This window comes from Camellia sinensis, chromosome 12, assembly GCF_055761805.1.
Source record: "Camellia sinensis isolate YWXY chromosome 12, ASM5576180v1, whole genome shotgun sequence".
Classification (NCBI taxonomy): Eukaryota; Viridiplantae; Streptophyta; class Magnoliopsida; order Ericales; family Theaceae; genus Camellia; species Camellia sinensis.
The window spans coordinates 105,734,236-105,749,289 of NC_138972.1; the positions used below are offsets into that span (position 1 = coordinate 105,734,236).

Consider the following 15,054-nt stretch of genomic DNA (forward strand, 5'->3'; position numbering starts at 1 on the left):
CAGCTTTTCAAACGAAACCGAAGTGATATTTAGTAGATATTTAACATCCCCTAAAAAATTCAAAAAGTCATAAAAAAATAAAAAAGTTAATACTATTCACATGTTTGGACTGGAAATAAAAATCTGAATAGACAGAGAGTAAAAAGACATATATGCCCTTGGTACACTCCTCTTCCAACAGTGCACTTTTTGGTTTAAAAAAATTCAAAATAGTGCAGCACAATGCACTGATGCGGCTGACGCACAATGAAACACATCACACTCGCTGACATGCACAGACAGTGCTCAGAAGAGTATTAAAGTAATTTTGCTAGTTGATACGATATTTTAATACATATTTTTTCATAAAAAATCAAAAAATTATCTCAAACATACATCTTTTTTTTCCTCTACTTTTTTAACAAAAAAGTCAAAAAGTGTACTTATATAGTTCATCTCAAACAAGCCCTTAAGGTTTTATGGTTTGAATTGTTTTTCTCTCCAACTAAGGCACTATTTGGTATAAGTTAAATAAGTGCACTTATTTAAATAAATTTATTTATTCTAGTCATATCATTTCTCTACTCTTTTCTTCTTCTTCTTTTTTTTTTTTTTTATTTTATTTTAAAAAAAAAAGATGTTAAAAGTCAAAGAACTATTTTTAACCTCAGCCCCAAAAGAAGCCTTAGATCATCTCCAATAAATATAGCCATCACAATAATATAGATTTATGCATACAAAGGCCCATTTTGATAACATAATTTAAAAATCAATTTTTTAACTTTTTTTTAAATTATATTACATCTTTATTTTTTATATATTTTTTAAGAAATTAAAAAATCAACTTTTAACTTACACTTAAAATAGGCTAAAAGTCTTAAAATAAAGAAAAAATTACTCATAAATCTCATTTGGAAAAATGTTAGTCCATTTAGGCCTACATTTTTTTTTATTATAAATAGTCCTTTTTATTTGTAATATGTATTATTGATTTAATTTAATAATATTTGAGTTTACTTGTTTGCCCATTATTGTGATTATGTTTTTAATGTTTTTTTGGGAATTAAGTGTATGTAGATAAGGTATAGTTTAACATTTTTTTTTAGGAATTTCGTGGAGTGATTGTGGAGATTATTGATGTTACCTACTTGGTTTTACATTATTGAAGTTAAATCATTTGCGTTTTCCTGGGAAGGTGTGTGGGTTGTAACGTTCGTATTTACCTGCATAACATCAGCCCAGAGCCACGTTGCCATACCATTAAGCCTCCTACTAACAACTTATAACATTACCAAACACCAACCACATAACATAACATCAACACAGTCCGACAATCTCTGACAATTAACAGCCACTATCCCCTGCTACCACCAAACCTCACCAACACTTTCAGGCATACATCCTCCTACTAGCCCTCAACATTACAAAATACACACCCAGTCATACAAACATTAGCTACAATACCATGCATTTGTTTCATAACACACATGCAAAACATCACATTTGCAATTACTGGTAACCCTCAAACCCATGAAAATATTAAAACATTAACCAACAAACCATGTGTCTGTAACATTACAAACATGCGTAACATCACATTTGTAATCAATGATAAACTCCAAACCTGCGACGTGAACAAGATCACCTAAAACCCTACATAACGCACCAATTAAAAAAAAACCTATTTCGAGCGTCGACCTTAATATCGTATTGTTCCAAAAACAACCAAACTAGCATTAAAGACACCCATAACACACGATCAACGATGTCGTAAATGGATTAATCTTAAATCGTTGACATTACGTCGCCAATGTTAATCGCACTTCAAGATGTCTTAGTGCCCACACCGCTTCGCCTCTGTAAATTTGATAGAAGGGATTTTATGATTTTCTAGGATTTTTTGAGGGTTTTGTAATATTATTTAGGGAATAACGAATTTTGGGTGTAATGTTTCCAAATTCAGTGTTCAATTCACACAAACTGAGGATCAACATTGCAACATTGTTAAGGAAACGTTGACGTTTCCATTTTTGAACTTCTATTTTATTCACAATTGAGGGAAAATGAAAAAAAAAAAATGCTATAGTATACTTTTCGACTTTTTGATCACTACATCACATAAACATCTAATATATCCCTCCAAACAACCAACTCATGTATTACATTAGTGGATTTTAGTGCAATTAATATTAACATGAGATCAATCAACCTATAAAATAAATTACAGGATTAAAATTTTAAATTATCTAAATTTGAAATTTATGATGTTTTTTCCTAAAATAAAACCATGACAACAATGCATTTGACTCTAATTTATATGTTTGTAATTGTAAATTACCGCTTTGATTTTTTTGAACTTTTTGTGAATCCGTACAAAGGTAGAGAGATATTGTTGATGGATGATGATGATGGCCCATGAATGATGAAGAGAGACAGTCCCACTAATTTCCTACCATGTTTCCTGTCATAGATAGATAGGTGCAGTGGAGACATCGAGTTATTTTGAGAAGGTAGTTATAATTAATTTTTTGATTAAAAATTAATTATAATTAATTTTTTGTGAGAGAAGAAAGTGAGTTATAATCTGAGAAGTAAATTATAACTCACTTTCCAAAAGATCCTAGAGTGGAGAAATTTTTGTATATCAATGTAGGTGTTTGGGAAGTGGGTTTTATGTAGGTTTTTTAATTGCAGGATATTATTGGATAAAAAAATTTTGATGTTTGGAAAGATAGTTGGGTTTTTTTGTTGTTGGATATGATGTTTGTGAGAGAAAAAATGAAATAATTATGAGATTAGATGTGATATTTTGTTTGGATATATTTTTTTTTTTTTTGTTAAAAAATTGATTTTTAGTAAAAAATCAAAAAAAAAAAAATCCCAAATCCAAATTTCCAAACACTACAATATGGTATTACATAATATATTATTTTTTACTAATCACAAATATATATATATATATCTATTATTATTCTTTAAATATTCAACATAAATATAATAAAGAATAATGCTTGGCACCCCCCTTTAGGGGTCACTCCCTCACCCCCCTTTGTCATGTGGCGATTGGTGATTGGAGGAGCAGGAAAAAAAAGAAAAAGAAAAAGAAAATGTAACCAATGAAAGAGAGAGGAGGTCAAAAAAAATGAGGAAAAAGGGAAAATGAATCATTGTTGTATAATAAATTTAACTATCACAGTTAATCACAATAATAGAAAATATTATATGATATATATTGTATCCGCATATAGAAATTTGGCGAGAGAGAGAGATATGAAGTAATAAAACAAGGAAAAATGATGTAGTGGTGTTGTACATTAATTGCCATCAATGACCTCGTGAAAGAAGAGAACAAAAACAATGAATGAATGGGTGATGCAAATGCGCGGCGTGACTTTTGTGTTTCTCACCACGGCGCCTCCCAAACGAAACGACGGCGGCCTTTCGTCTTTCCTTCTTTCGACAGTCTTTGACCTTCTTAGGCTCCGTTTGGATTATTTGTCTAATGAGACAAAATATATTCTTTTAATTATATAATATAAAATATCATATTTAAATTATAATTACTTCATTTTTTTCTTCATATAAGTTAAAAAATTCAAAAAGTCTACTCTAAATGAGATTTTTTTATCCTAAGTTAAAATAGTCAAAAAAATTAATTCTCCTTCCAAACGAATCCTTAATAACTATTGTTTCGAGTATAGTTTAAGAGTAATTTTTAGACGTACTTATGTGTAGGTCCTAATAAATAGATTTAGGTATATTTTGAAAAGTAGGTTAAAAGTCACTTTTCAACTTTTAACCCACTTCCTTCTCTCACAAAAACACTAAAAAAAATAAAAAAATAACTTTTAACCATCTTTCCAAAACACCCGTTATTACCTCATAAGTCTTATGGGAAAAAATTTTCATAAAGAAAAGTCATTAATTGTAAGTTGTAACGACAATTTATAAAAATCATGACAAAAAAAAAATTACTAATTGCTAATTTTTAACAACATAAATAATTGTTACAAAAAAATTATTTTTAGTAACAATTTTACCAAGACTTATATTCAATAGGACTTGATGAGAATTAAATCTAACGATTAGTACGTATTGGTAGTTTATCCTAATTTTTATATGTGAACAAAATATATGTCATATGATACATTTTATTATTATGATTAATTTTGATAATAGAGTCTACCATATTTATGTTAGGTGTTTGGAGAATAATAAGAAATATATATTTATGATTTGTGGAAGATAATGCCACGTAGGTACCTTAGCCTCTGTTTGGGAAGTGGGTTGATTTTTTGACTTTTTGACTTTTTTGGCTATTTTAGCCTGGGTTAAAAAGCTTGGTTTGGGAAGGACTTTTTGGCTTTTTGACTTTTTTGTGAGAAAAGAGTGTACTAATTATGAATTGGGTGTGATATTTTGTTTGTTATGACTAAAATAATCTATTTTAACTTTTGTGATTAAAATAACCCGAAACTAACTTGCCAAACGGACCCTAACATATAAAAATTTCTCACATTATACGCCAACAGATTAATCTATAATGATGTAATAAGAAATTATTTCAATATGAGTCAAATTATAAGAGCTTTTTAGAGTATCTCCCCCCAAAAATACAAAAGTGAATTGTCAATTTGACATATCTTTGCAATTCCAAATTTGACATACTAAAAAAGGTGTCAAATACTTTTGTTTTCATTATTTTAATGGTAAGAGCATTTTCAATAGTTGTTACTATAATACCATTGCTATTGTCATAATTTGAAAATGAAGAATTTTTTTTTTTTCAAATTATAGTAATGGTGTTTCAATGGTCACTTGTTATTTTAGCAATTCTCAACCAACTTTTTCTCCAGATTTGTAAGTGTTGTTTGGATATAAATTTTTTTGTGATTTTATTTTTGTTTATTTTTTGTCTTTTATGACCTTTTTTTAACTATTTGTAAAAAAATTATATATTTATATTATTTCCGACTAGACAAATATAAAAAATTAAAAAAAAAATTAAAAAAAATAAATATAATTCAATTTGAAAAATTACTTAGTTTTTTACTGTTTCAAGTCTGTTTTTTCAACTGAATTTGGAGCCACAAATATGTTTATATTTGCTGATGTGACATGTTTGGCAATTGTTATTTTACTTTTCAAATTTGAGAACAGATATGGTATATGCTATCTTTGACAAGTAAAATAGCAAGCCATTGGAGACCCACTTTTTATCACTATTGCTATATTATAGCTTTGACAAGTAGTTTGAGAGCTCCATTGGAGATGCTCTGATGGCTAAATCAGCTACCAAAGCCATAATATGGCAACTTGGGCAATCTTGGCTTCTCTAATGGCATGCTATAACAGCTGTCAAATCTGCCAAGTCACCCAAAATTAAACTGTTTTCTTTTTTCCCTCCTTCATTTTCAGTTGGGATTTTCCAGAATGCATGAAGTTTTATTTATCAATATTCATCAATATTCAACAAGAATGAACAAGAATTCATCAATATTCAGCAAATTCATCAAATCCATACCAAAAACAAATTTAAAAAATTTCATCAAATTCATACCAGAACTCATCAATATTCAATAATAGATTTAAAAAATTTCAAGAATACCAACATAAATAATTTCAAATTAATTTCTCAAATAATCCATTATAATCTCAAATAATCCAAAGAAAAATACATGGATTTGATAAGGGCTACGGCTTCGATCTGAAGAGGGTTGAAGATGAAGGTTGAAAAGGGTTGGAAGTTCATGTGAAGCTGATCTGAAGTTCACTGATCTAAAGCTGATCCGAAGTTCATCTTCACTAATCTTAAGCTAAAGTTCATCTTCACTGAAGTTCATCTTCATCTTCGCTGATCCGAGGGTTGAAGTTCATTGATTTGAAGTTCATCTTCACTGATCCGAGGGTTGAAAAGGGTTGGAAGTTCATCTTCACTGATCTAAAGCTGATCCGAAGTTCATCTGAAGTTCTCTCCCTCTGATATTCACTCATCCGAAGTTTATCCGAAGCTCTCTCTCTCTCTGAAGTTTCCTCTGATCTTCTCTCTGACCTTCCCTCTGATCTTCACTCATCCGAAGCTCTCTCTCTCTCAAGTTTCGAAGCTCTCAAATTGTTAAGAGTAGATCTCTCAAATTGTTATCTGAAAACTTTCCTAACTTTATTGAACTTCGAAGACCAGATTTTTCCCCATGATTGATCTCAGCTGTTGATTAATAACAATCCAACGGCTGAGATCCAAGTGTGTTACTTTATTCATTAAAAAAAAAATAAAAATTAAATAAAAACATAATTGAAACATATCTACAACAACTCTTTTTTATGTTAAAACGATTATAAAAAAACGGCTCTTTTTTTTTTATAAATACAAACCTTCTCTGCTATCTTTTTACTCAATTTCATTTCACAACAAACTTTCTAAATTACATTTTTATTTATATTTTCTTTACACAATCGGTATGGAAGGTTCATCAAAAATAAAGAGAGGAAAATCATTCACCATTGCTGAAGATATGGCACTTTGTAAAGTTTGATGTCACATTTCTGAAGATCCAATTGTTGGCAATTCACAATCTTATACTCACTTTTGGAGGAGAATTTATGAAAATTATTGCTCCCTTCAGAATGATCAGTCAAGAACACAAGTTTCTATCCAATCTCGATGGGGTACAATCATGAAATGTTCTAACAAATTTCGTGGATGTTTAGCGCAAGTCGAAAATCTACACCCAAGTGGGATGTCTCAAGTTGATCTAGTAAGATTTCATCTTCATTTATTACGTTAGTTTTTTATTTTATTTTATTTCGTCTCATATAAAAATTAAATAATTACTTAATTCAATATTGATACATATTTTATTTTATCTAGTAAGATTTCATATTTTATTTTATTTTATTGATACTTACTTAATTTAATATTGATACAGATGCTTCAAGCAAAACTTTTATACCATCAAGATGAAAAGAAACATTTTGTTTTTGAACATTGTTGGTCAATCTTGAAAAATAATATCAGGTGACAAGATGTAACTCCTACGAATACGGTAAAGTCAAGGATACATACACCATTTTCCCCCGATTCCCCTATGGATAATTGCATTTCTCTTGAAGATGACACCAGTCCAAGTGTTGGTAACAATCCAACTGTTGGTGAGGGCAGTGTCTCTGCAAGGGGTAAAAGGCTGATGGGTAGGAAATCTGCAAAAGAATTATTTTGGAGAAATCAAGTCGTTGAAACTGAAGTCCAAAAAATGAGTACGCAATTGGACACATTTAATCACCACCTTGCTGAGAAAGAAAAGAGGAAAGAAAAGAAAAAAGGATTCAAGCACTACAGCAGATGAAAGAACTTGAGATGCAAAAACATAAGTTTGAGATGAGAAAGGAAAAACACCAAATAATGACTACGAACATTTCTCATTTGGACCCTCAGATGAAAGCGTATTACACAATGTGAAAAAATAAGATTTTCGCCAAGTGATCCTCAAATGTGAGTAGCCCAAATTTTCATTTCCCCCTACCTCCTGATGAATAATTACAGGATAATGTATTTTTTAAATTTACAATATCATTTATTTTTTGATGTAATTGTTAGTCTTTATTTGCAATGTAATTTTAATTTGGTAATGAAATTTCATGTCTTTTTTTTTTTTTTTTTTTTGAGTATTTTGTACTTCACAATGTAATATTATTTTTTCAATGTATAATGTTCACTAATTAGTATTATTATTTAATATTTTCAATAAAGTATAATGCAAAAAAAAAAAAAATTTTCAAATGAAGGCAATAAAAAGATAAAATACATTAGCTGATATTAAATGAAAATAATTTTATTATAATAAAAAGACATTATAATATAAATATATAATTTTTTCCAATTTTTCATTTTTTTTTATTTTTTATATTTGTCTAGTTGGGAATAATGTAAATATATAATTTTTTTAACAAACAGGTAAAAAATGTCACAAAAGACAAAAAAAATAAACAAAAATAAAATCAAAAAAAACCTATATCCAAACAACACCTACAAAGTTGGAGGGAAAGTTGGTTGAGATTTACCAAAAATAGCAAATGACCATTGGAGCACCATTGCTATAATTTGACAAAATAACACTATTCATTGTCAAATTATAGCAATAGCAATCCCAATATAGCAACAATCATTGGAGATGCTTTAAGGACCCAAAAAGAATTCAAATAATATTTTTTAAAAAATTAAAGTAAATGCAATAAAATAATAAATTTAGCATAACGGGGTAGATTTTTTTTTTTTTCTTTTCAAATATGCCAAATTTGTACATGTTAATTTGACACTTACCTCTTCAAAAAAAAAACTTGACATAAAATTTTGAAAGTTTGAGTGGAGATATTTTTATGATCAAACATTTTCTAAGACAAAATATTTGTTACACATAATACACTTTTTATTGGCTTCAATGCACTTTTATTGATATCAATATATTTTTTATTATTTTTACATATTTTAAGGCTTTTTTAAAAAAAAATACATTTCTCAACATTAAACAATGCTTAGGAGTCATTTGTTAACATTTGTCTTGTTATAATAATTAATCACCCTGTTTAGTTTTGAAATTTTCTAAAATAATTTTAAAATTTTTAATTCGTTTTAAAAAAAAATAATTATTTTTTTAAAATTTTAGATTTACTTAATATAAATATTATTAAAAAAGAATAAAATTTATGAAAAAATCATTAAATACTAAAAAATTCAAATAACTAAACAAAGTGTGTAAAATTATGATTTTAATTATCAAAGTGTGTAGCATTTACAATAAATCTGTAATTATTTTAAAATAGTAACACTTATTTGTTATTTCCCATGAATAAAACTACATAAAAAGATATTCAACTTGTTTGGTATCGTTTTTCTGAAAACAATTTTCAGAAAATTCTACTTTCTTATTTTTCGTATTTTTTTGTTTTTACTAAATTTTTTTAATATTTTAAGCAATTTTTTTAATTTTAGACATACCTAACATAAATATACTTAAAAAGTAAAAAAATTGTAAATTTTTTTTTTAAAAATTCACTAAATACCAAAAAAACAAAAACAATATGAGAATTCAGTACAATTTTTGTATTTTTATGTATTTATTAATTTTTTAAAATATTTTTTCACAAATTTTTTATTTTTTAGATACATCTAAGTAACGTGCATCTAAAAAAGTAAAAAAAATACTTAAAATTTTAAAAATATTCACTAAAAACAAAAAAATACGAAAAATAAAATACTCAGTTTTCAAAAAATTTTATCCAAAAAATTCAAACCAAACACACTGATTAGTACGAAATTTTTTTATCACTGCTTTTTATTTCTAAATTACGGTTTTTATGTAACTGTTAAATCAATATACACGGATTTTAATACATATATGTGTGTGAGAGTACTTAGGCCCCGTTTGGAGACTTATCTTTTTAGCTAAAAAGTCAAAAAGTTACCTTTTTAGTCAAAAAGCCAACAACTCATACCAAAAAGTCAAAGATTCTCTTTTCTCTCTACTTTTTGCACATCTTTTCGTAATTAGCCAAAAAATTATCCCAAACATATAAGTTTTTTTTACCTACTTTTTTAGCCAAATAGCCAAAAAGTTACTAAATTAGCCTGTTCCCAAACGAGGCCTTAGATACAAAAATGTTGGTAATGCTATGGAAATTACATTATTTGAGAGTTTGATTATCATAAAGAGAAATGTTAAGTTTTATGAAAAGTATTTGTAAATTTTAGATTACCTTAATTAGTGTGTGGTGCTTTATTCTAAGTGTAATCCAAATGTCACAAATCTTTCATAATCATTTTCATGAAAAACTTTTCATGATACCTAGCATTGCTGTATCATATATAACATAATTAAATACTATGAAGGTCATAACAAAAAAAAAAAAGTAATGTAACGAATCATGAAAAAAATATCATTAAAATTATCATGAAAGATTCTTTACCTTTGAATTATACCTAGAATAAAACATCATACACTAATGAAGGGATGAAAAATCTTCGTACTGCATTTCATGATATTTTTTTCATGACTCTTAATATTATTCTGATTTATAACCAAACATCACATAAAATATAACAAAATAATTCTTAAATCATAATAAAATAATATCATAATTAATATTATAATGTGTCATAATTAACGACATAATATATAATAACTAAAGAGACAAAAAAATCGTGACTAAAGAGGGCATAAAACACACTCCAACCATAAAAATTTTCAAAAAGGTTTTGCACGTGCAGCTAAGTGCGCCACTCATGTTACGTAATTTGCAAGGTATGCATTCTTTGACCGTTAAAATTTCCAGAAGTAGATACAATAATAGGAATGCATTCACTAACACACAATAACAATTTTTATTTTTCCATATGAAAGTAGTGACCCATTTTAACTTTCTCACAAAATTATCATCTTAGTTAAATACAAAATTATAGAATAAAATAAAATTTCACACCACTCTACTATTTACACTTTCTATCATATTTTTCACTTCAATCAATCGTACACAAAAACATGAATTCCAAAAGAATAATGTTTGAAGGCCCAAAATTAGGGGCTCGAATTTGGCTCAAAACCCAAAACGACGTCGTTTTGAGTATTGATTTTTTTTTTTTTTTCCCTTTTCTTCTCTTCCTTTTCTTCCTTTTCTTTCTTCTTCTTCGTTGAGTTGAACAGAAGTGAGAGAGAGAACACAAAGGCGAGAGCGAGAACACAGGTCGTCGTCGTCGTCACAGCTCGTCGGCATCGCAGCTCGTCGGCCGATCTCGCAGCTCGTCCCTCGTCGCTCGTCAGCATCGCAACCCGCCTCCACCTCTGCCTCCGCCTGCCGCCACCGCCTCCGCCTCCGCCTCCACCTCCACCTCCGCCCGATTTTGTTGGCCCCTCCCATCGAGTTCTTCTTCTCCTCCTCCTCCTCCCTAATTTCGAGCTAAATTCGAACCCCTACATTCGGGCTCTGTATCATTACTGATTCCAAAAAAACCTTTCCCAAAAGCTCATGCATATAATAAAAATATACAAGGAAAAGTAACTATGAAATATTTCCTCTAGCTAAAAAAGATGCCCAACCAAGAAAACAAAAACTAAACAAAAAAAAATAAAATGACCCCTAACCATTCATCCAACTCAACAAACTAAAGATAAGGCACCGTTTGGAAAGCAAGATTTGGGACTTTTTTAACTATTTTAACTACAAAAAATAAAATAAATTATTTTAACCACAATAAATAAAACATCACATCCAACCCATAATCATTACACTCTTCTCTTACCAAAAAAGTCAAAAAATTCTTTCTAAACTAAGCTTTTTAACCCAGATTAAGATAGCCAAAACAACTAAAAAGCCAAAAAATCAACCCACTTCCCAAACCAAGCCTAAGCTATTCCCCTAATTTATTTTTGATTTCTGGCAAACAACCTAGACAAAGAACGAGATGTACAGTAGTTTTAATATTTCATTATCATTCCATTAAATTATTTTATTTTATTTTTCTTGCAAGTTCCATTCCATTTGGTCCATTTGGTTTCGGATTCATTCGTATCAATATGCTGCCGTGTAATTTTCTAAATTACTATTGTTAAAATGTGACAAAAATCAAAATCCAGCACCAAAAAAAACTAGGATATATTATCAATAAAAACAAAAATTTCCAAAACGAAAGTAATGCATTCATGCAAAAGACTCTAAACTGTTGGAGAGAGTCATAAATGACGAAATTGTTCTTACAACCAAAAAACTCCAATTCTACAGAACACTTCTGTTTGACACTGGGCTTCATATCTATTTGCCTTGCATCCCCAGAAGGCCCAGAAATTTGCTCCATATACATCTAGAGCTTAAATCATGCAAAAATATGTACAGGAGCTATTCGAGCTAATCATAAATTGAGTGCTGATGGATTGAACATGGGAGGCATTAAGCAATCCTGACGAGGCTATCCATTAGGTTTCATGTGTTCAGCGATTGTGATGGTAACCTTGGGTGATTATGCTCTGCTTCATAAGTTACAATAAGCATCGAAGGGTCTTCCAAGCACCTTTCCACGTGCTTCCTTGCCGGGCAACCTCGCATGCTGCTACACTTATAGTATCCCCTACACATTAACAATAAGGACTTCTTAATTAAGAACCTCAAAATTTTAAATCAGAAATTCACAAATGCAATAATTGTATAAGATACAAAGTACACATGTAGGCATGTAGGCATATGGATCATTTGTGTACTTTTTTTCATGAAATGTAAGCATATGGATCATCAACATAACAGTCAAGAATTGATGGCACAAACAAATCAAAGATAAGGTAGTCTTGGAAGTTTGCATAAACACATCTTCACTCTCAACTTGGCACCCAATAAAAGAGAAGCAAAAATTGGAAATATTACGAATCGAAATTTTAATGACGGTTGCAAAGTTTCTAACTCCAATTTGTCAGCAATCAAAGGAACCATGAGTGCTAAGTAAAACTTCCATAAATAACACTAATAGCTACTTTGTTAAATGCCTAAGCCACAACATGCCAATTTGATCCAAATAGTATTTATAGAGCCTACTTCCACATTGTTTCAAATGAAAACTAGTACACCCCAAAAGCAATTATGGCATGAGTTTGTACCTGAACACTCACCCCATAATATCAACTTGAAATAAGCAAGAATATTATAGAGTTGTGTGTGTGCGAGTGTGTTTTCTTGCCAAAACAAATCACAATTATAAATGGAAATTCGTTTGAGAAAATGTCACAATCATCAATGGAAACTGTAAGCATTGCTGGCAAACTAGTTGCATCTAATGAAGTGAAAATTGATATGTACCTTGGGTGAGGAGAACCCTTAATTGGCTTCTGTCCATACTTCCTCCACGAATAATCATCGGGAGGGATATCTGCAAGCTTGTTACTGATAGCAGGCACCTTGATTGATCTCTTTACCCTATGCTTCCTGTTGATATAATAATAGAAAGAAAAAGAAACAATTCCAAGCTATTAATGGCTAAGTAGCACTATAAATTCAGAGAAAAGTTATGAAATAAGAATTAACCTCTTCTTTGAGCAGTGGCATCTACCACTGCTCCCGCATTTTGTGCTCCCATCATCTCCCTTTCCCAAGCACCTTCGCTTGTGTTGGTGAGAATTCTGACCGGAAGAGCCGGCCGCCCCAATTAAATTGAAGGCATTCCCATCCAAATTAGCAACACTCCCATCCATACTCAATGAAGAGATAAAAGACCTAGTGGATGACATGGTTGGCGTACAAGTGGAGCTATCAAAATTCAGATTAATACCGCTATTACTCCGACGATACATCATTTCCGCTTGCTGCTGAAGCATGATCCTTTGTTGTTGTTGGAAGAAATGGTGGCAGTTTGTCTGCGGTGTTTGTTGAGCAACTTGAGGAGGGCTTTTCTCATTTGAATTCAAGTCCAACGATGGGTTTCCCACAGAACTTTTAACATCTGAACCCATTTCTTGTGCTGGATTTTCATGGAAATTACTCTGAAGAAGCTGAAGAGATTGAAGAGATTTTGGTTGATTTGGTAATGGGGTTTGAATTTTGTTGATCTTTCTTACTCTTGCATGACCTAATCCAGTATTAAGAAGAGAAACAACTCTCTTGAATCTAAACACAGCCTCCCCTGTTTCTACCATTAAATTTCTAAACTGAGTCTGATCTTGGGGCTGAGATAACAGTCTAAGAACTCTATGGCTACATTCTACAGCTGCTCTGTTAGCTGCTTCAACTTCCTCCATTTCACCCAACCAAAATGAAAACCCTAGTTCCCAGAACCAAGACACCTAAACCAAAGAACAGCACAACGATCTCTTAAATCTACTAATCTAGCGAATCTTCAATCATCCATAAACAAATAGAACAAAAAACCCAAATAGCAAACTACCATTTTGATAAAAACAAATTCCTAAATTGGGCTTCCATGTACAAATTTCAGGAATTTCCAATCAATCGAAGCGCTAATTAGCCAAATAGATGAGTACCCAGAAAATAAAATTCAAATGGATATGCGAAAATGGATCAAAGAAGGCAAACCCAGGTAGAGATTATGAGGATAACAAAAAGATCTTCAAGACAAAAAAGTAGAGAAATAGCGAAGAACAGACCTTTTAGTTCGAGTTGTGTGTGCTGTCAAACCCTAGAATCTTGAAATCTCCATATACAGGATGTGAGATTGAAAGGTGTGCAAGAGAAGACTTTGCTGGTTCGCCAAAGGATTCACACGCCCAAAAGATTACAAAGAAATCTTTTAATATTTATTATTTTTACAGAGAGAGAGTGAGAGATAGAGAGAGGAGGGGCGCATTTTAAAAATATTAACCTGCGCACCGGAGAAGCGAAACTGCCGTCTGTGTAACAGATTTCAAGGTGGGTCCCACCTGTGGACCTTTGGACCTCGATATTCGCTTCTATTATTATATTATTTTTATTTTCCTGTTTTCAACTTTATTTTGTCTTATACTAATGTTAGGAATTCCAATAATCTATTAATAGGTTGTTTCAGACGTGCTATATATAGGTGTATTTTTTAATTTTTTGGTTAAACAATGTGGAGAAAAAAAAAAGTATATAGGTTTGGAATAATTTTTGACTTTTTATGAAAATATTTGTAATAAAATATTATAGTAAAATTAAAATGATCATTTTATTTTTTAACTTTTTGACTTTTTAGATATTTGAATGTAAAGGGTAAAATAATAATTTTGTGCTAATAGCTTCCCCTACAAGTTATCCTTGAATAGTATAGGATTTTTAACTTTTTAAATAATTTTTTGACTTTTTATCTTTCTTACTTTATCCCAAATAACCCCTAAATATTTTATCAAACTTTTTATATAGTCATGGGACCATACACATAAATTGGGCAATGCTGGAGACCACTAAAAGTGGTACTCTAAAATAACCACTAATGATGTGACATTTACTTTTTTTAAAAAAAAAAAACAGACACAATAACATTGTGACAGTGGGTGGGACCCACTGTCACATTATTACTAGTGGCACTAATTAGTGCTCCCATTCATTTTCCCATATGAATTTGTATGAATT

At 30.2% G+C, this 15,054-nt stretch overlaps 1 protein-coding gene across 1 annotated transcript; it reads right to left on the reverse strand.

Annotated features, from left to right (window-relative positions):
- Positions 1 to 11,644: 11,644 nt before the first annotated feature.
- Positions 11,645 to 14,332, reverse strand: LOC114282751 (putative WRKY transcription factor 21). The gene is made up of 4 exons (XM_028225494.2): positions 14,112 to 14,332; positions 13,036 to 13,790; positions 12,811 to 12,936; positions 11,645 to 12,091 (listed from the first exon to the last, which is right to left on the reverse strand). Exons 2-4 carry the CDS (start codon positions 13,743 to 13,745, stop codon positions 11,947 to 11,949), a joined length of 981 nt encoding a protein of 326 aa, XP_028081295.2. The 5' UTR covers positions 13,746 to 13,790; positions 14,112 to 14,332; the 3' UTR covers positions 11,645 to 11,946.
- Positions 14,333 to 15,054: the final 722 nt, after the last annotated feature.

What these genes read in the sequence shown, in the direction of transcription:
- LOC114282751 (XM_028225494.2), bottom strand. Translation starts at nt 13,745, where the DNA reads ATGGAGGAAGTTGAAGCAGCTAACAGAGCAGCTGTAGAATGTAGCCAT. An exon ending in TGCCACTGCTCAAAGAAGAG is followed by an intron (nt 12,937 to 13,035) that starts GTTAATTCTTAT and finishes TTATATCAACAG; the next exon opens with GAAGCATAGGGTAAAGAGAT. An exon ending in AAGGGTTCTCCTCACCCAAG is followed by an intron (nt 12,092 to 12,810) that starts GTACATATCAAT and finishes GTTAATGTGTAG; the next exon opens with GGGATACTATAAGTGTAGCA.